Below are 22,411 nucleotides of genomic sequence, written 5' to 3' on the forward strand. Positions count from 1 at the left end.
CCAGGAGAAAAATAGTATGTCTTCAGCTGTTTTTCACTCCGTTTTATGATCCCATTGTTCAAACAATGTCTTTTATCTCATCTCCCTCCTCTCCAGCAGCCATGTGATAGTCTATTTGCATATATATGGGCCGGGGAGGATTTCTGTATTTGCGCACCGTCTCCGTGTAGAAACGCGGCGCTCGGAAGGCTATGATGTAATTTCTTAAGACTCCTGGATCCACACATCCTCGGCAGGCGGAGTGTACTTTATCCAGAGCCCCTTGGTTTCAAATCCAAGCCCCGCCTCTCCAGCAAGCGCACCCACCTTGTGGAGCAGGCAGCGGCTCCGTGCGCCAGCAGAGCGGAGACGCACGCAGAGGGAGGCGGGCGACGGGAGCGCAGCGGAGCCGGGAGGAGGAGACCCAAGCGGGGGAAAGCGCCTCTTTCGAGGCTTGGGGGATTCCGGATCTGAGAGTGAAATACATACGAAGGGTGGGGAGCCGAGTCTCGGGGAAATTGTGGGAGTACCGTAACCGCTGGAGGAGGATGCAGCCCGGCTCGGCGCGCCGCGCAGTCCGCCTCCGACGCTGCTGATGCCCGCCGTACGGAGACCGGCAGCGGCGGCAGCAGCAGCAGCAGGCGGAGGAGGAGGAGGAGGAGGAGGAGGAGGAGGAGGGCTACAGGGGACGACAGGGCGGCGGGGTGGCCGATGATGAGGGTGGCGGTCAGGTCGGGATCATGGCGAACGGAACCGGTACGATCATGCTGAAGTGCGTCGTGGTGGGAGACGGCGCGGTGGGCAAGACGTGTCTCCTGATGAGCTACGCCAACGACGCCTTTCCCGAGGAGTACGTCCCCACGGTGTTTGATCATTATGCAGGTAGGGAGTCACGATTTCCCACGATCTCATGCAGCGGGGGACACGGGGGAGGGAGGACGGGAGTCACGCGCGGAGTGGTCCCCCGGTCCTCTTCTCCTCCAACTGCATTGCATCTGTTGCTATAATCAAAACCACTTGTTTGCCTCCCTTCGCAGCACGGAGGGGTTGGGGACCCTCCCTCCCCCTCCCTCCTCTGCCCCCCCCCCCCCCCCCTGCTTCCTCCCCTCAACTGGCTCTTTATCATTTTCCTTGCAGTGAGCGTCAACGTCGGAGGGAAGCAGTACTTGCTGGGACTGTACGACACAGCTGGTCAGGTAACAGTTTATTTTTTGCCCCCTCCCTCCTCTTCCAGCCCTGGCCAGACTCCAAGCATGCCAAGGACGCACAGACACTCCAGCTCTCTTTCCCTTATCTCTGATCCCTCACGCCCTCCTCCCTCCCCACCAGCACATGTGCTCCTGGGACCAGTATGTGTCCCACTGGAGTCTTTTTTGGAAAAACGCCCACAGGCCTCGTACTCAGGCCAGACACTAAGCTGCAACAGGTGATGGTTTTCGCACAGACACACACACACGGGGTTTACTGCCAGAGTCTGGCCTGCTACGGACAGTGATGGTGGTGGTGTTAGTGCAGGGGGGGGCTTCAATAGTTCTATTATGTGGAGGAACAGGGCTCCTATGTCCAGTACTGATGTCACAGGTTTGTTAATGGGGCGGCTTAACGCCGGGCTTTTCCTTTTACAATGTGCCTTTCAGTGGGCGAGAGTTAGAAACTGTACTGAAAACGCGCTGGTCTGCACATACACACACACACACACACACACACACACACACACACACACACACACACACACACACACACTCACATGCACACCCACACGGGGAAAACCATGCAAAACACATGGCTCACACCAAGGTTTGGAAAACACCCAGAATCGTTTGATTGGTTTTTATCACTTCAGCATTTTTAATGTCTGGACGCTTTGGAAAGTCCAGAAGAAATAGCATGTTGTATATTTTGCGCTGACTGGAAGTGGGAGATTCTCTTTACTTGTCTTTTTACGAGAAGTGAAAGGATTTTTAAAGCTAGACCACATGTGGCAGTGCAGCGCAGAAGTTATTATACGTGAGAATATAGTAAAAGTACGGCAACATGGTGAGACCTGCACTTAGAATGGGATCATCTCTGTTCTGAGACTTCAGCTGTTAATATAATACTATACAATGATAATATCTTTAAAGGCTTTGGATCTGATTCATGAATCAGCTGTTTTCGTCGCTTGAGCCATGAGGCAGCGGCTTCCACATCTGTCCACATCTGTCCACGGCCATTCCTTCCAGAGAAGAAGTCAGTGTGAGCAAGCTGAGCTCAGGATTAACAAACCCGGCTGACAAGCCATTAACTTCAGTAAAGATCTGTCAATTGATGAAAATAAGCAAATGAATGTTTTTGAAAAATAGCACATTTTTGCAGGACACTGTAACCTCATCATATAGAGGAAGAGGCAATCTGGTTTTTTAGGATACAAACTCAGAATTTCATGAAATTTTGAGTTTTTAAAAGTTGTAAAATATGAATCCATTTCTTTATTTTTTATGAAAAGTTGCCACTTTAAAATATTTCAGTGAGCGCCCTGTTCAAGGATAATCAGTACTATCATTTTGATCTCATTATATAGTTTCATGTAATGCTAAAAAAATACATCTTGAATTACTGCTGGCCACTTAGCGTGAGAAGAACAGACATGAACTTCATGATAAAACTGGATTATTCGGTGAAAACTGAGCAGCAATTTCTTTATTTAATTCACAAATTCTGTTTTCCTTACGAACAAAAATGGATTGAGCAGCCTTCTCAAGCTTCAAACACCTATAGCATGTTGGGACAAGTGATCAATACTGAAATTAGCATCATTTATTACCTCCGCCAGGAGGTTATGTAATCATGTCGGTTTGTTGGTTGGTTGGTTTGTTAGCAAGATCCCGGAAAAAGTAATTGACGGATTGCAATGGAACTTTGTGGAAAGGTGGGTCTTGGGCTAACTTAGAATTGATTACATTTTGGTGATGATCCGGATCACTGTCTGGATCCAGGAATTTTTTAAAGGATTCTTTTTCATTGACAGATAGGGAGTCTTTCACATGGTTGGGCAGGCCCGCCGACAGGGGGGGACAAACGCCTGGTTCACACAGGACGCGCCGCTTCCGACGCGGAAGTGGAAATCGCCGCGCACCGACTGTCAGATCGGCGCCCCTGTTAACCTATCTGACGGTTCATACAGGAGGCGCGGGACGGCGCCGCGTGCGTAGCGGCTCGCGCCGTGGACCGCGGCCGCTCCGCTCCTCTCTATTTTCTCCGCGAGCCTCACGCGCCGTGCACCGCCAGTTGTAAAGCTGGACAGAGCAGATCGCACCACACAGGAAGTCGGGAACAGAAAATACGAGAGAATCCGGTCAATTTTCAAATTAAAATGAAGTAAAATAACATAAATTATGTTGCTTTTCGGTTTTCCTTTTCAGATAGACACACACACAGGGAGAGAGGGCGAGAGAGAGAGGCACCGCACGCTGCAGCGCTCGGCTCCGATCACTCCCCTGACCACAATGTTGTATGATTATATATGGTGTTCTTATGGTTGTTGGTGACTGATTTGAGCTGTGGCGGAGGTCTGCGCTCTCTGAGTGCCAAGTTCTAGTGTTTTCAATGAAACGACTGTTTGGTTTAGACCGTTTCTCAAAAAGATTATGCTAAAAGAACAGAGCAGAAGTCTGTTAACCCTGAAGCAAAAATACAGCAAAACTATGCGACGACTGAGCTTCCAAGATGAATCGTCCTGTTTCAGCTCTGAACTTGACCTTGAAAATCCTCTAATAAATCTACAAACGGACATCAGACATGCAGTTTGCCAGTATAGACATGATGAGCTTGTTTTAATCAGTGTTTGGAGTGATAATGCAACAGAACTGAAAGCCTCTGATTCCTAATGATGTTATTAAAGATGGCCTTCTACTGCTGGATGCCGAAATGTGATCAGTAGTTCTTTAATGAGTGAGTTACAAGCTGCAGGTTTGCAGAAGGGTGAATGTAAACATTGCATAACTGAAAACATATTAAATAAAGAACCGCTTTGCAACTGTTTGAGGAAGGAAACTGATTCAGCACCTTTTAATACGTGCATGACAGAACGTTTGCAGTCTAAAATCATCCACATCTCTGATATTGAGGAGTTGACGCCCGGTGAACGTATGCTCGTTTTTCAGTTTTGGGGCTGAAAAGAGATTATCTGCCAGAGGTCAGCCAGAGAGGCGTTCAGCTGTTCTTGTCTTCTTTTCATTCGTGAATGATAAATGTAGGAGTCTGGCGAACAGCAAATCACAGCTGTCCTCCTCAGCCGAACAGCTACCTGTGGCTGCAGAAAGCAGATGACAGAAGTGTTACTACTCGCTTGTGTGAAAAAAGGAGAACACAACCTCATTGTCTATTCTGCCGTGTTTAATACGATGTCTCTGTGTGTGTGTGTGTGTGTGTGTGTGTGAGAGACAGAGAGAGAAGAGGGTTTGTTTTTAGCTGATTCAGAGTGTCTCTGAAATGGAGAAGTCCTCCCAGATGTCTGCCGTGGGTGCCTGCCGGCCTGCCGAGAGGAGAGGAGAGGAGAGTAGAGTTACCGCATTTGAAAATGCGGCCTCCTCCGCCCCCGACTCGGCTGACCTCTTTATGTGGAGCGCAGGGCCAGCTGGTAATGTTTATAGCTCCAGCGCCTGATCAAAGACCCGGTGCCCCAAAGAGAGAGGGAGCGAGAGCAGCGAAGGGAGGGAGAGAGACAGAAAGAGGAAGAGAGAGTGACACAGACGGGATTGGGGGGGGGGGTTGAATTGCTCCGAAAGTGTATAAAGTCAATGCACTCAGTTTCATTTTCCTTTCCCGTTGTCGTCAGTGTAAACCTCTCCCTCCGCCGTCTCCTCCGGCCTGTGCTACACATGTTCTTTTGCCTTCCAGCTGTATGTAATATTTATACCGCCGGCAGGGCTGGCGCTCTCGACAGCGCTTTGTTGTTCTGTACGGGCATCTAAACCTCTGCACCTCCCAGCAGTTACATTTCAGGAGCTACACGATCACGACCGTTTGCTCCTCGTTGCCGGTGATACTGTGTTCGTTTTTGTGTGCCACGTCGAGCGCAGCCCCCCCACCCCCCCCCCCCCCCCCCCCCCCCCCTTCTCCCTCCGGAGCAGCCGATTGAATAATTCCATATGGAAGGTCTGTGACAGTCTGTTCTGCTGAATGTGACGAGGGGAGCAGAGGGTGAAGTCTTTACTTATTCATTCCGTCTCCTACTGCCGCTGCACTCCAGAAAATCCGGCATCGCCGCTCAAAGACGCCGGCGAGGAAACGGGAGTGGGCTGTAAGTGCCGCCGTGCCCATGGAAACCCTCCGGAGACAGGAACTGTCGGGAGTTTACGACCCGTGGAGACTCGTGTCCCGCTGCCCCGTTAACCCTCCCGCCTTTTGTCATCAGGCTGTTCCTCATTTACTCGTCGCTGTCAGATGCCGTCACACTCAACTGCACATCCTGTAATCACTTTTACCACTTGGCTTCACCCATTACGCCCTCGCTCCCTCCGCCGTTTGGTACAGTCTGATGAATCTTTTTTGACTCAGCAGCTCGGAGTGGCCTAGTGACCGTGTGACGTCCCAGTGGAGGCGGGTGTTGGGGGGGGGGGGGGGGGGGGCGGCAGCTGGGGGATGGCGGTGAGGGGTGGGCCGGGATTGCTGTAAATGGTTTTACCCAGCTGGGCACCAGTCACCGTTCAGCTGCTCACACAAATTCAAGCTCCCCTCAATGGAAGAAAAACTCATTTGGGGCCCTGGATCAGGGAGTCAGTTGGTTTTCCATCAGCTTCATTCCCATTCTTGCCTTCATAAAATGGCAGAAGAGGGAACTTTTGCCGGCAGACTTTCAGAAAGCCCAAGGCAAAAGGCTGAAATTCCAACCAGACGAAGCCGCCAAATGTCACAGGACCTCAGACCCTGAGGGGGGGCCGCAGGCTGCAGGTACACTCCGGCAATTAGCAAAGCTAAAACAAAAACCTCAACTGGCCTACATTTTCTCTGCTTCTTGGCTGGTCTAGCTGCGATCTCATAGTGTAGAAATGCAGTTTCCTTCACTTTTCACACCAGAAGCAGCCCACAGAGCACGTTCTCATACAAACTAGAGATGTTTCTGGAAAATTATTTCTCCACTTTGTAAGAGAAAACTCGAGGTAAGACTAGCCAATTAAATAAAATAAAAAAAAAAAACAGATTTTTTTGGTCTCTTGTTCTCGTAGAGTTCATGCCTTTTTTTTTGACATACTCTTTATACTCCGTTGTACCTAAATGACAAAATAACTGATGAATGTGTATGGTGATGACAAGTGAGAGGGCAGACATTTAATGTTTTTGAGTTGTTGAGGAAGTCTGTAAAAAGTAGACACTTGTCTCACTCGGTATCATCGCATTAGCTCCTGGATTCAGAGAATTTGGATCCCTGATTAAAATTAATTCAGTGAGAAAAAAATCTGATGAATTACAAGCTTAGTTTAAGATGCTTAGTTTAAGCAGTTCAGATGGTTTTTAGGTTTTGCGACACAGAAGATTGGTAGTAATTTACTTAACAAGTAGAGGAAAATGGGTAGCCAGTTCTTATGAAAAGATAACATGATGGAGGCCTTCATGAAACCGACCAAGTCAATCAGTCCAAATCCTGATCCAGGTATCTGTATGAGAGATTATCAAAAAGGAGTACACGGGTGACTCGGTAGTGAAAACCTCATTTGAAATGCTGTTTGTGGTACTTCTGGTCCTCTAAGAGCAGCTAAGGAGTTGTCCTCATTTACATGTTGTGTTGTCTGCAGTTCTGATGCTTTTTGGTCTGTTGAGAATCACATTTAAATTAAACAGGTGCACAGTTTGTTTGAAGGTATACTGAGACTTGTTCCTGAATGATTCCACTCGTTTTTGCACAATGGTTGGCTTGCAAGTGCTCAGTTTTGCCTTTTTAACAAAGCTATTTTTTTGTGGGAGCAGCTGTGTGCTGTAGTTTTTGTTTTTTGTTTTTTTTTTTGAAGGAGAACCAGTTGGGGAGTATAATCTGCCAACTATGCACTCTAGTAATTAAGGAGTCATTATCAAACTTCTGCAGATGTTCACTATCACCTCATTTATTTGAAGCTATGAATAAAACACCTTTCTTGAGAGAAATGCTACTGAAACATTCCCCCAGAACTGAAAAGTTCTCTAATCTTTTATTGCCTTCTTTTGCAGCACTGGCGGCGACTCTGAAATGACGTAACACTACGTAAGCAGAGCTCACTGATGTGTTTGACTTTTGTGGTTCCTTTTTGTTGGATTGAAGCCAGCTTGAATTTCCCTGAAGGCTTAAAGGCTTAATAAAGCCCGGACTGTGCTGTTGCGCAATTCTCATCCTTCTCGCTCCATTTGCTACTGTATTTGGGCGACTGGAGCCGTTTTCTCTGCTCCTCAACCCCCACATCCTCACCGTCATGCAGTCAGAACCGGAGAAATGTTTAATTTTATCTCAGAGTCTCAGGTCGCTGAAGACACAGACCTGAATGCACGACTTATACGGAAGCTGAAAATCTCAGTTTAGTGTCGTACAGATGAAAGCAAGATTCAGACATGTAATAGTATCCGAAAGGCAAAAGGAAGTAACGGGGTGAGGATCAATGCCAAAAGACCCAGAAACAAAAGAGAGATTAGGCCAGCCCAAACCACAGATCAGCCAAGAGATGGAGTCGATTACAAATGTCTAACCTTAACCACTGAAAGAGTCGTTTTCATCAGCTCAACACACACACACAAAAAATAATAATAATCATCTGAGGCCACAAAATATTTTCATTCCTCACTGTGCTAGTTGCTAATAGAGAAATGGTTATAAGTAAGGAGTTTGGATCAATACTGCGTGCCTTCTTTCTTCTTCACCTTCTTCCTAGTTATAGATACAAGTGATTAATCAGTGAAATGATCAAAACTGATCCACGGCAATTGTGTGGCATGTAGGTTAAAAAACAGAAATGACATGAACCACTGGATTAATGAACACACACACACACACACACACACACACACACACACACATTCACACAACACGCACCTTCAGCTCAAGCGTAGAACCATTAACCTGAATAGGAAGCAGTTCGTGGTTCCTATGCTTGTTTGTGTTTTCTCAGAAAATGCAGCAGTTCAGTGCCACACTGACCCTACAATACCTGCTTGTCCTCCACTTTGGCACGGTTAAATACTTCAAGGAGTGAACAGCATACATTTAACCCGAATGCACAGTATAGCCACATAAAATGATACCCTCCGGGGTACCACAGTGCAGAGAACCCCGTACTTCAGCAGCATTTATGATCCAGTGTAGTTATTGAAGACCTGAATAAAGGCTTCAAAGCAGCTCTTATAACACACATTTTAACTTATGTTTAGGGACAGTGTTTAAAATAATTGACAGATGTGTTATTTTTTTACTTTTTTCTGAGTATTCTTCTTTTTTTAGAGTGGTTTTAATTCCAATTTTTGTATTTTCCATAATTTTTTCACAGGTATAAAATGTTGGCAGCAGCAGCCGACAGGTCCAAATGCAAACTTGACCAAAGAGATGGGCACTTCTAGTGAAATCCATAATGGTTATTTTATGCATTGTAAGAACATATTCATCCACAGAAAGTTTGACATCTACCTCTAAAGACAACACTTGAGTGGTCTTCATTATCCTGTACAGAGTTTGAGAGGATACAACCATCAAATGTTTGCTCCACGTTCTGTTGATCCATCAGTTATTTATCATTCCAGCGCTGCACTCTTCCCTTCCCATTAATGTTGATTTTTGGAGAAAGGGGAGAGCCGGTCTTCAAAGGCTGGGTGCAAAATTAGAAAGGAGCTCCTAATGATTCATTAAAGTGATGTTGTGTCAGGCACCGCCGATGCGCCGCCATCATTAACAGGCATTAAAGGCGGCATTAAACTGTCAGATTTCTGAATGGAGTCTGGCAGGAAGTTCCCATCACGAAGGCATGAATGGACAAGAGGGGAGTGCATTAGCACTCCGGCTACGATTAGTGAGCATTAATCACCATTAAAAGCCACGTGGAATTGAAACGGGCATGAAAAAGGCTTTTTTTTCTTCAATTCTCAGGATTGAATCCAGTCGTGCAAAAATGTACAAATTTGCAGGTTTGTGGCAGAAGTTGACACGCAGGCGCCGATCTGTGTCTGGGTTTGTGTGAGCGCCTGGCGGCCGTGTTGGAGCAGGTATTTCTGACTCTGTTGATGTCGGGGTTTTGCAGAACCCTGAAGAGTGCGATTGCAGAAAAGAAAAAAAACGATAGGAAAGCGAGAGCGGAGCTGGGGGAGGGAATGACTCACCGATACCATAGCACTCATATGTCACCGAGTCAACAGCTCTCGCCGGCACAGCGGGGCGCACACAGTGAAATGTATGGATGTGCATACAGAGATGTTGCAAGAGGGCCTCTGCCGTCACCGGCGATCATAATATTTACCACACACTCCCGACTACCCCAGACGGTGTTATGAAATGCCCCAGCTTCGTATTCCTGACCTGTTCAACTGCACAAATAAAACCACGCATGATATTTCTGCTCGAAACTTTGATTCGAAGAAGCTTTTACCAGAAGCAGGAGGGTGTAAACATTTCTGGACAGAGGACTGATTAAACTGTGTAGGAAGAGCATCCAGCGAGCAGACCGACTGGCTGCCTCTGGACCGTAATGTCGGGAGAGCAGCTCAGAGACGGGCCTCCGACAAGCTCCAGGCCTGTTTACAGTAAACTGCTGAGTGGCTGGCAGTGTGTCTGCGGCTCGCCGGGGAGTCACTTGTGCAAGCAGAGGTCATAAACACACAGAATTCGCATAAAGACGCGCTGTGCTCGGTCCCATGTGGCAGATAAAGTGTGTGTGCAAGGACAGAAGAGCATGCCTGTTCTTCCTCGCAGAGTGAAATGAGCTGAATAAAGGTACAACAGCATCTGTTTATGGCAGGTAATATGATATATACGGCACAAAGTATATCTCACAATGATATGTCAAATTCCAGAACTACTGGTTGCCATTAGCTTCAGTTTAACTTGTCAATGATGATTGTTATATATGGGCACAACTGTATTGTAACAAATAATGCATGGATATAAATAGAATTAACCAACCAGTCTATTCTCTAACACGAGACGGTGGCATGAACACGGAAGGGGATCTGAGAAACATGAGCCTGAACCTGGGTCCTGTAAACCAGAACCTGAAACCTAAACCATGAGGGAATACTGCATAAACACACCGGAGGTTACACAAATGACAGAGCTGCAGTAAATCCTGTTTCCATTCACTGTGCACGGTTTTAAAGTGAGAGTTTTACAATGTGTGACAGTTTTAGAGTGATTGTTTCTGCACTGAACTGAGTCTATTAATAAGTAACCTTGACTTCACGTAGCGGGGAGCTGCTGGGGTGAAACTTCAACCTGACTAAAAATGGTTAAAAAAGATGTGAGAAATGATCATGAAAACAGACAAGATGTAGTGTTGGCTCACCGCAGAGAGATAAAATATTACAAAAGGAAGCCAGAAGTATGTTTTCTTTTACATCTTTATGCTCCTTGATCTTTCTTTAGCTTTTAAAAAGAGAACTCTGTAACTTCTTGACACATTGAATGCATATGAAGTCATATACTTATCTTATGAATGAAATATAAATCTAGAAAAAAATAAACGGAACCTCTTGTATCCAGTGAACTAGCAAGAACTGTCCAAAGTCTTCCAGAATAGACTTTTGGCTTCATGGTTGTTGTTCCCGGGGCAGAGATCCCAGAGGAGACTCAGGATTTTCCTGTGCATAGATTTACACAACTGACGAAATGATAATAAGACACTTACTGGAACCTAGAGCAGCTCTCTGACTTTTCATGACTTTTTAATTGAAGGCTCCCGTCTGAAGGATCATGATCGTGGACGCCACTGGCAGCGTCGAGAACACTGTGGTGGAAGAAAGACGAGAGAAAGAGTTCTGCAGGTTTTTCCAGTTACTGCTGTGGATAAAGTTTTTTTTTTTATTGATAACTATTCCAAATCAGGCAGGGGGAGCATGCAAACTCCATCCACCCACAGAGGCCCCTCAGCCCCTCCCAGACTCAGACTGGGACGTCCTCATTATGACTTGAGAGGACTAATCACTGCACCACCGAGCGGCGCTCCTATAGGCAATAATTAATTAACCTTATACTGCAGCTCATTATAGCTGTTTTCTTTCATCCTAACATTATGTGCTGCTGCTGTATTTAATCACTGTGGTGTGATTGGTAATCAATCACCCGCCGAGCGGAATCAGACAGACCGATGATGACACTTCAGTCACTTACCAGGCTTATTAGATACGTGGCCTTTGCTGTGTGACGTTGGACCAAACCTCTTTTTATAGATGGTGACATGCTGTACATTAGCTTCATTACCGGAACATTGTAAAACGTATAAATGTGCAGTAATCGACTGTTCTGGCATTAGTGAAGCTAGTTGTTATTGAATACTGGGTGTGGACAACAGGTATAAAGCGCTGCTGCAGTGCAAATGAATCTCTTGTGGTTAATGTGGGATCGTCGGGCTGCTGCACCTGTTCCTCATTGTCCTTTGCCCTGAGTGTTTCTACTCAATGTCTTCCTCTCCCTGATTTTTTTTGGCTCACTGTTTCAGGAGGATTTCCAGTCAGCTTTCCTTCAGTTTTTTTACTCTGCTCCTTCTTCTTCTTTTTTTTTAATTCAATCATTGAAGCAAGCCTTCAACCTTTCCTGTTTGAAAATCATGCCTCTGGATTTTGTTCGGGAAACTGTTTGATTTTCTGAAAGCTCCTTTATTTTTTATTTAAACAGATAGTTTAAGTTTGATTTTTGTCCATCCGATGATCTGATCAGGTTGGCACCTGCAAGATCTCTAGCTTCTCCAAACATTTAGCCAGAATCACAAAAAAAGAAGAAAAAAAACATAAGACTATTCCCGAGGAAGCACATATCCACTTTGTTTTTGCAAGTTTCTTCGATGTTGAAAATCAAATGAAAAATATTTCATAATGAATCATAATCAGACAGTATTGGTTACATTGTGAATGAAATATGTTGCACTTCATGCTACTTTATCATGATTAAGACCCTGTTTTAAGTGAAAACACAGTTTTTTATGGATTTTCATTTCATAAAAGTTTTGCATTTACACGGCAGTGTTTTGGAAATGATGTCAGGTTACACAGAAACAGCAGAAACATTGAAAGCGATGCAGTACAGCCATGAGTTGGCGCTGTTGTTTGCTTTTATAATGAAACCACACACAAGCACGCAGAAAACAATATGCTAGAAATATTAACAGTGGTTTCACTTAAAAATGTCACACTAATGGTTCTCCAGTCCCAGAATGACAACGAGGATGTTGAATTGTCTTAGACGGTCTTAGTTGTCTCTGCATAAGTTCATCAGGTAGATGTTCATTTTACACAGTGTGTCGTCAGTTTCAGAGTGAATGATCCTGAAAACACTGGCTCAGCATCTACGTCTTTATGATGGAAATGATGAGAGATGCTGGACATCGTGACCCGCCTCCCCCTGCATGCGGTCAAACTCTTAACAATACAGCGGCCCATTAAAAAGTCATGATATTACAGCAAATATTCACATTTGAATTGGAAACTTTTTGGTCTCCATGTGGATGAAACCCCCAGTGTGGCTCCGTCAGAAGATTCATGTCCTCATGAAAGATATTTTCAAGAGGCAAAATAAAAGCAGCGAAGGCGAGAATTCAGTGACTTCCTGTCCTCTGGTGGATGAAGATGGCCACACTCGTGTCCGACGCTGCAGCTCCCTGCCTCCCGGGGCTTCATCACAGTCGGCGGATATGATCCAATTATTCTGGAGTGATTTCTGCCTTCCTTGTGGTTCATTTGAACGAGTTTACGATCTGTAATTTGGCACCTTGAGGACAGAGACGAACCTCGGTGCGGTCCTGTGTGGCCCCACGTTGACCGAAGACATAAACCGAAGACAGGATATTAACGACTGAGCTGGAACTGCCTTTGTGCTGCAGTATATCTTTGTTAGGGCGTGTTTCAAAAGGAATTTCTGCTGCTTGGACTCATTTATGAATTGTTTGGTCTTCAGTTGGAGTCAAGGGAAGCTGACGTATTGTTACCTCATTAATCAGCTCAGTCATTCCAAAGAGCAGCAAATAACTTTTATTGAATAAAGTACAATCAGGAGATGACAAGACATGAGCATGGTTCACATCTCGACTGTATAAACTTTTTTTTTTTTTTACAATTTTTGAGTATTAGCAATATCTAGATATGAGAGAGTAATATATTCAGTTAAGATAGCAAAGGGAGGGTCTCACTCTGGAAGCTTTAGTAAGTCAATAGAAAAAATGAATCTGTTTTTCTTATTTCTAAATAACTTGAGCTCATTTTGAACGCGTCGATGTGGTGCGTAACCCTGTGGTAAGTGGAAGGATTTCCCCAGTGGACTCGCATTGTTTACCAGGAAGTCCAGGTTCTTCTCCTGTAATAGTACTCCAGCTTTTAGAGACATCCATTGCAACGGGGTGCATTGTTATTTGTCTGGTCAAAAGCCAGCTTCTGAACAATGACCGAAAATCCTGTCAGCAGACGGCTCTTATAAAGGCTTATCTGCAGCTACAAATGCATCACTGATAATGTCGATACAGTCAGATTGTCTGTCTAAAAGGCATTATTGTGCCTAACACTGTTGATGAGGAACAAACTTAAACTTTTTAAAAGACAAAAAAATGCAAATATTTCCCAATATATTTACATTTCGTTTGACTGAGCCTGGCACTAGAAGCAGACATTCTCTCGGATGTTCAGTTTTAGCATAGCTGCAGTGATGTCCAGACTCCTTTGGTCCAGTGATAAGAATATAACTTTGAAAACGTTTGAGTGATCCAGGACTGAAACGTGACGACGACATTAGACAGAGAGAACCGTGTTTCCGGGTGGTCTGTCCATCTGTTCATCTCGTTAACATGATACCTCTGCAAGGCTTTGAGGGAATTTAAACAAATGTGGATGCATATGTTGACTCTCATTTAGAGATGAAGCGAGGTAAATTTAGGTTTCCAAATGTCAAAAGCAGCTGTGACAGTGACTGCATGTACTGTGCTTGTTAATAACTCAGAAAATGTTAACCTTATAGTAATGCAAAGAGACAGAACTCAGGAAGCTGAGCTTTAATTATGCTCAGAGGCAGCCATGCTAACTTTTGAAAAGACCCCTGTGAAGTCGTTCAGCTGTGTGACAAAAACGCCCCGTCGAACTGCACAGCTGAAAACCGACGCATGTCGCACGATGTTTGCAAACCGTCCCCGCCGTTTGTCTCTGTTGCTCGGAGCACCAGGTGGTTTGCATGCATAATTGATTCATCACTTCAGGAAGTTCAGACGGTGTCAGGTAAGCTGTCAGTCACAGGGACATTGCTGTAAAAACGCTCGGTTGCACCACTTGACTCCCAGAGAGTCATGGGAAACTTCTCCATGAGGAGTCTGTACTCATCTGGAAGTAAGAGGATGAGAAACTCACATTTATTGAGTTATATGCACTTGACCGACTCCAGTGAGGTGTAGTTGAATCGCCCTCCAGTCCAAACACAAGCATGAAGACCTGTTGCTGTTTTCATCTTCTCCAGCCCAAAGTCATTTATCTCAATATTGTATTTCTGGGGTTGCACGATGTACTCGAAATTTATCATTATCGCAAGATCAGCATTTGCAATAAAGTGTTCTGTCCAACAGAAAAACTAGCAGGACAGAAGAGAAAGCACTCATATTCAGAAGTGAAAATCTACATCATATACTCAGTGTTTGTTTCTGTGTGATAATACGATCAGGAAGACTCAGCAAGGCCAACACACGTCGCATCTGTGGCCCTGAATAACACCGATGCCATTTCATTCTCCCACTCTGCTCATTCCCAGATTCTCTCTCTCTCTCTCTGAACTGACAACAGGAGAAAGACTTGTCAGAGTGGTTGTAGCAGTGTGATGAAACTGGACTGTGTGTCCGTGAGAGAGCTGGACTGAGCGACGGCCTCAGAGCGGGCGACTCGCGTGCCAGCGCTCCGTTGTTCCATCGCAGCCATCTCGAGCGCAGTCCCACACTCTGTCCGATTCTGCTCTGATCTGAGAAACACACATTTTTCCAAGACAAGAAATGAAAAGTGATTCAGTGTGTGTCGGTCTGGTTGAGTCATGTGTAATTACTGGAGATCCGTTGAGTCACCGCGGCTTGGAGGCAGCGGCAGCAGCGAGCGAGCCGTGTGGACGAGAGAGCGCTCATGAATATTCATACGCGTGCGTGTCGGACACTCTTGTCGCAAAGGGTTTATCTTCGGCGGGGACAAGGGAGCGCCTGATCGGGCGCACAAAGGGCAGCCGTTCACACCACCGCCAGTATCGGAGATGGCAGCGCGTCAGGCTTTCGCCGTCCTGTGGCGACGACTTGAGCTCAGCTCATGTTAAAGGAATGGAAATGTGAAATAATCCCCAACTGTTTCAGCTGAAAGGGCAAGGCACAGAAAGAAGTTGTTTCTCCATTGAAGAGCTCAGAAGCCACCACTGCTCACTGAACTTTAGCTCTCTGTTGAAGAATTAACGCTCTCTATAGTCGTGGCACATTTTTCATGCTTTGATTATTGATGAGTGATCATTTGTTGAAGAATGTAAATGAACCATGTCTGCTGTGAGTGATGCCCGTTGCTCCTTCCTCCAGGAGGACTATGACCGCCTGAGGCCGCTGTCCTACCCCATGACCGATGTCTTCCTCATCTGCTTCTCGGTGGTCAACCCGGCCAGTTTCCAGAATGTGCGAGAGGAGTGGGTGCCCGAGCTGCAGGAGTACGCTCCCAGCGTCCCCTACCTGCTGATTGGAACCCAGGTCAGTCCCTGAAGGTGGTTACAGATCCGTCATTAGATATTTCCATAGCGCTGCTGCTGAGCCCAGCAAAGTCTGATTCTGTTTGCATCAAATTCGCAGGCATGTTTCCAAATCTTAAAGGAGGTTACATAACACTCAGAAGACTGAAATGTGAATTCATTTCATTGGCTTACACTCTGGAAAGTCGCAGAATGATGTGTGTGGACACAGTTTTTGCCATAGAGCCAGAATAAAACCTTTCCAGTTGTTGAGGTGGAGACAGAATATCAGTTTAGTAGACATCACTAAATGTCAGGTAGCCTATATACCAGAATCTTTTAATGGATCTGGAATATTCTGGCTGTTGTAGATAGCGAAGCACTTTAAAGATATTATTGGAAGGTTTATCATTTGTAACTGGAATTGGCCAACTCTCCTGACCTTCATGTATGGTTCGCCTTTTGCTGTGTAAACAGGGTAAAAATTAGAGCGATAAAGGTTTGGTAATAACAGCTGGAAAAGGCTCATACTAACATGAGAGGCAAAGATCAATTTATAAATCACATTGTGCAGCTTTAGCATTACATTCAGGCTTGTCCGGCTCTTTTAGAGGGTCTTTTTCTCAATACTGGAGTCTTTTCTGTGTTAAATCATATCATTAAATCAAAAGAAAGAGTCGGCACAGCGAAAGCAAAGCTAATCTTTTCTTTTACAGATACATTATCAGAGGCAGACCAACATTCAGAGATGATATTATCTCAAAGTCCTTAAAACACACTGCCAGCACCATATGTCCTCATAAATCTCAGTGTAGACTCGTGGGTAATTTTTTTTTCCCTTCCTCTTTTCTTTTTTTTTTATTTTCGGTTGGTGTTCCCTGGCAACGAAATGCCAGCGCAGCCAAGGCCTGGTGGTGATGAGGAGGATGGAGTGGGAGTCTGATTTATCTCGTGTCAGCTGATGTTTACTGCTGGGTTTTTTTTTTGGTTTTTTTTTCCAATCATTTCCTGTCATAACTCAGTCGCTGCGGTTTGCCTGCTCGCGTACGTGTTTCATGGCGAGCCGCTCCGCCACGAAGGAGTGATACCGAAGACTGCTACTCCCCTCGTAGCATTCAGCAGGTGGATGGGCTCATTTAGGCTGGTGTGTGAGTGTGTGTGAGTGTGTGAGTGTGTGTGTGTGTGTGTGTGTGTGTGTGTGTGTGTGTGTGTGTGTGTGTGTGTGTGTGTGTGTGTGTGTGTGTGTGTGTGTGTGTGTGTGTGTTAAAGAGGAGCGAGGAACCATGTGGTTCGCTGTGAAATCGCTTTACACAAGAGCAGGAAGTGTGGGTCAACATGGTCTTGTTTCAAAATGGGAAATCAAACCGTCAGTTATGCACTTCAGATGTTTGACACGACACTCTCAGAAGCCGACAAAAGCTTCAGAACACCCCACGCAACGAAATGAGCCATGGAATAACCTCAATGTCGTGTACTGAGAAGGTTTCTGGCTGCCATAGTTCAGAAAGGTTTCTGAAAGTCTGTCGAAGCAGGACGCAGTCACGATCAGAAAACATGAGCCCTTTCTATCCTCCATATTCCAATTTTGTCTCAACTAACAGGATTTGCCTTCTATATTTCTTGGAGTGTCAAAAATATGGTCCATGGCCCAAAACTGACCGTCCAGAACAGGGTTTTACAACCTTTTTGAGTCGTTTTCACAATTTTCCACCAAATTTTTTTTTTTTTTCTGGAGATACAGAATATGCTTATTATATGAAATAAAGAAAAACATGTATGACACTGGCATGACACACCGTTGAAACTCTGGCTGACACACTGGGAATGCAGCAGTTTCCTTATTGTTGGCATTCTTTTAAATGTTTCAATTTTTCAGAAATATTTTCTAAAAACTTTTAAATAAATGCAAACTTTCCCTCCTGTATTTGTGCCACTTTATACCCAAACAAAGGATTCTTTCAATAATTTGGATGAAAAGGCTATTATGTACTGGAAAATGAAACAATTTCACCTGTCCATTCACATGGTACATTTCCACAGTGATAAAGAAAACTAAACAGTCAGTCTGGTCATGAGATGTTTGAATAGCTTCGGTTTGCATTCGTGGAGTTCCTGTCGTCACAGGTCATAATTACTGGAAGTGATCCTGAGCCCATGAAGGGTTTCCAAGTGCGGAATCGTGTCTGTTCCTGATGCAGTGCGTCATCAGGAACGTGCAGAAGATCACAATCTGAGAGTCCTGCTCTTGAACTGGGGAAAGCACATGCTATGTTTAAAAACGGAGGTCTGTAGAAACAACATGTTTAGAAAAATGTGGGAGTTAATAACTTCTTTAAATGTGGGATTTAGTTTTGGGTCAAAGCTCTGATATGTGGAAGAACAGATCTCAAAGCATAAAGACGATAACATCATCTGCATAAGTGTTTGTATTTATTGAAAATGCTGCCACATAACACCGTGTCAGTATTGTCTCTCTCCTTACATGCTCATATGGAATTTTGGGGGCTTAAAGATCTCTGGAAAAAATGTGTCTCTTCTTTTTCAGATTGACCTTCGCGACGACCCCAAGACGATCGCCAAACTGAACGACATGAAGGAGAAGCCCATTGCCACAGAGCAGGGACAGAAACTGGCAAAGGAGGTTTGTGTTTTTTTTTTTGTCCTGTTGCTGAAAACAAATCAACACAGCTGCGAGCTGGAGAAGCTTCTATTCTCACCCTGGATATTGTCGAGTTGAGCTGTCAGGCCCACTTTGACTTCTGTGTGCTGAAGTGACTCTGGAATGTCTCGTAGGAATGTAATTTCCTCACTGAAATGCCAGGAATCGGACCTCCGCGTGTTCTGAAATAAATCTAGGAATACAGCGCTGGTGTCCAGCTGGAGTCCGAAGGATGCAGACACAAAGTATGGCCGGTGATTAATAGCTGTTGTCAGACAGAAAGGAAGAAGAAAAGTCATCCTTTCTCTAAATTACACTCTGGGGTCAGTGAGTGGTTGATATCTGTGTAGTTTTGGCAGCATGAGCTCACAATTGGATACTTCTCCTTTCGGGAAGTTTCCCGACTCCACAAGGAGATAATTCAAGAAAATGAGTGCTATTAGAAGTATTTTCCTCAGTTGGAACAGAATTGTATCAAGGGTTTTATTACCTAGTGGATTATCTGTCTTCTGTGATCCATGTTAATGTTAAAAATGAAAAAAAAAAAACAAAAAGTGATGAATTGTTTCAATTAGTGTTTTGTCAGTGTTATAAAATTGTTCTATCAAAGGTTCATTAGCAAAACATCTTGCTTCATAAAAGAAGTTGGTTATTTTTGTATTTTTGTGCCTTTTTCATAACTGGCTGTGAGTGATGCGTGGTCTTTCTCGGTCTTCCTCACCCAGATCGGCGCTTGTTGCTACATGGAATGTTCCGCCTTGACCCAGAAGGGCCTGAAGACGGTGTTCGACGAGGCCATCATCGCCATCCTGGCCCCCAAGCGAAAGAAGGGATCCCTGAAGAGGAGGCTGGGGCCCCGCTGCATCAACTGCTGTCTGATTACGTGATGCACAAACTGAGCACGTCACACCACCAAAACCAAACCTGGACTGGAGGCGAAACATGGGGCAAAAAACAAACAAGCAAACAAAAAAAAAAGGGCCTAAAGAGAGGACAGAACAAGAGCTACTTTTTACGCTGCACAGCTCTTGAAAGGCCCAAAATCTTCTTGCTCCAGCTCCAGTGGCTTGAAGATGCAGTTTACTACCAAAGGAGCACAAAAGCCCAAGTCAGTTCCTTCTTCTGATAGACTTTTGCCTCAAAAGTACCTTCTTTTATAACCATTTTTAATCATTTTTTTTCCTGTACAATGTTGTTGTATGCTGTCATACGAAAAAACTCATGTTTCAGTTTGAAGAGAAATACTACATTTTAAAGAGTTAATAGTATTTCTGGTTTTTGGATTAACGGATGATCCATTTGTGAACCTCTCGCTGCAAGATCACACGAAGAGAGAAGAAAATGCTGCAGCTGATGAGCAACGAGAGGCTGACTCCAGCGTCACTGTGTTTCTTCAAAAACTTGAGCCCAAAATGTCCGTCTCTCGATTCTTCATCGTGTGAAGACCTGAAAATGAAACCCACACTCGACAGTACTGAATTGTCACTGGGACGACGACTTTTTCGGACCTAGAAATGTATCATTTTAAAGCAGGGGTGTCAAACATAAAGCCCGCAGGCCAGGCTCCAGCCTGGCAGAGGGTCCGCTCCGGCCCGCTGGCCGTGCTGCCATAATGTACGAATTTAAAAAAGCACCATCTTATGTTTGTTTTTGGGTTTTTTTTCTGTACAAGCAGCTGCTGTTTTAAACTTATTCAGTGTGGATCACAATGTTTGGAACAAAGAAAAGTTGACAAAGCAGTACCTGAGCGGAACAGCAGGATTACTCATTGATAGCAAAGTAGCATTAGCGTCACATGTTCTGAATTCTGCAGAAAAAAAAAGATATGGCAAAAGGATTTCAGATCTTTCATCACATCTGGATGCAAAAAGAGCCTAATTTACTAAGACAGTGCATGAAACGTGTTTCTTTTTAATGGGCTTTTAGTTTGCATGAGATGCTGTGCTGTGACTTGTTCACTCCGGAGTGAACTGGGCTGGAGTGAGTTTGACACCCCTGTTACAAAGTCTGGTTTTCTTGCCTTATGGAAACTCCATTGTTTTATGGTGTGGCATGCCAAAACATATTGTAAGTTAATATGGAGGCTGATTCCTTCATGAAGAATGGGAGAGGATTACTATCCATTTTTTTAAAAAAAAGAAACTATATTATCTAGAGTTTATCGTTATATATCTAAAAGAAGATCATCTATTCTGTGCAGATAGCTTTTTGCCAGCCGATGAATTATTTTACTTTCTATCATATTTTGGTTACTCCGCAATAATGTGTTATCCTTATATCACCTTTAAGAAGGTTGTGAAGAGAGAAAAAGCGGGATCTCATTTTAGAAATGAAGCTCGATTATATCGGTGCCCAAAGAATCAAACGCACACACTTTCATCTGAATCAGGTGGCCAAGACGACCCGATACTGTAGTAAGTAATGCACAACGTGAGGCAACGCCAGGCGCTTCATGATCGCAGCACAACAAAGCACATTCCTCTGCTTTCAGACGCCGAGCCGTCCCGGAAAAGAAGCCGACTGCAGCACAGAAGATGCGTCAGGAAGCAGTTCGGCTTGAGCACAGCGCACAATTGGGCCTAATGGCGTCTCTAAAGTCCAGCTGGAAAGTTTCCTGAAAGGGGGGAGAAATTAACAGTTATTGAAAAAGTGAAAGATGGGGTTGCACCAGCTCTTCGTGAGTTGCAGACACAAATTTGGGAAATTATTGATCAACAAAACCAAAAAAATGTAATGTACCACCTGTCATATATGTTTAAATGAAGTTTAGATGCAGATAGGTGTTCATGCATCCAGGTAATGCTGTCACAGAGTTTTCACACTGATCTCCGACTGCTGTCTGATTGTTTTAAACTGATTATTTCAAGCAGAATGACTCAAACAGCACAGTGCTTGAAAAATAACCAGATTTCGTCCAGTGAAGTGCTGCAGAAAGTACAAGCATGTCGGCATTTGAGCTCATCTGTTTACGTCAGGATTGTATTGAAGGGTTTTCAAAGTGTGTGAGAATGAGTTGGTTAGACTGTTATTCATGATTTTGCATTGAAACTGATTTTGCCACTTTAATTTCCCCCAATTACAAAATATTGTGTTTTAATTTAAAAAAAAAAAAAAAATAGAATTTTTTTTTATCCTGAATTTGTCATAAAATTAAAAGGGAAAAATGTATTCCGTAAAGGGTTTTCCCCTGATCCGCAGAGTTTTCCATTTTTACATTACAACTTTTTTTAAAACAGAAAACTTTCCTTGTGTTTTGGGTGTTGGTTTTCATGACGATGCTCTGAGCCGCTGTAAACACAACTTTTTGAAAACACCTGAAGCTGTTCCTTCATTTTAGAATACTCCTTTTTGCAAATTACAAGACTAAAACTATCTTAACAAGGTAATCTTAGAATTGCGGTCAGCGGTTGATTAACGAAAAGCTGGTGCAACCAAGTTGTCAAACAAAAAATGTATAACTTAAATCCAAGTGATCTTCCTGTTTTAGAAAATGAGTTTCCTACATGAGGGAGTTACAGTGTATGAAATGTCTGATCCCCACCATGTGTTTTCGTTTGGTCTCGCAAAGGCTGACATTCATTCATTCATATTTTAAACACGAACTGCGATGATATGTAAAGTTTATCAAGATTTAGAGAATAGCTTAAATACCTTTGAGCCCCTAAAACAAGTGTATGCAACAGAGGTTTGAAGTCTCCATGTCTATCGTAGGTGCTGTAGGTAAAACCTTGAGGTTGTGACTGAACTTTTCTCGCAAGCCAAACATCCAGAACATCAGCTCTGCTTGTTTGTATGCATTTGGCTTTTTCTAACTTTTTTTATTTAAAAAGAAAAAGAAAGAAAGAAAGAAGCTAATCAAAGGTGCCAACTCTTGCTGTTACTCTTCTGTTCCGAGTCAGATATGATTAAAGCTTTAATGT

General features: G+C 44.2%; 1 protein-coding gene across 1 annotated transcript; it reads left to right on the forward strand.

Moving 5' to 3' along the window:
- The first annotated feature begins 331 nt into the window (after positions 1-331).
- rhoq (ras homolog family member Q) lies at positions 332-20,636 on the forward strand. Its single transcript, XM_030106192.1, has 5 exons — positions 332-861; positions 1,117-1,175; positions 15,690-15,854; positions 18,378-18,473; positions 19,217-20,636. The coding sequence occupies exons 1-5, from the start codon at positions 720-722 to the stop codon at positions 19,376-19,378; spliced, it is 624 nt and encodes a 207-aa protein (XP_029962052.1). The 5' UTR covers positions 332-719; the 3' UTR covers positions 19,379-20,636.
- Positions 20,637-22,411: the final 1,775 nt, after the last annotated feature.

The sequence above is a fragment of the Salarias fasciatus genome, chromosome 13 (assembly GCF_902148845.1).
Source record: "Salarias fasciatus chromosome 13, fSalaFa1.1, whole genome shotgun sequence".
Taxonomy (NCBI): Eukaryota; Metazoa; Chordata; class Actinopteri; order Blenniiformes; family Blenniidae; genus Salarias; species Salarias fasciatus.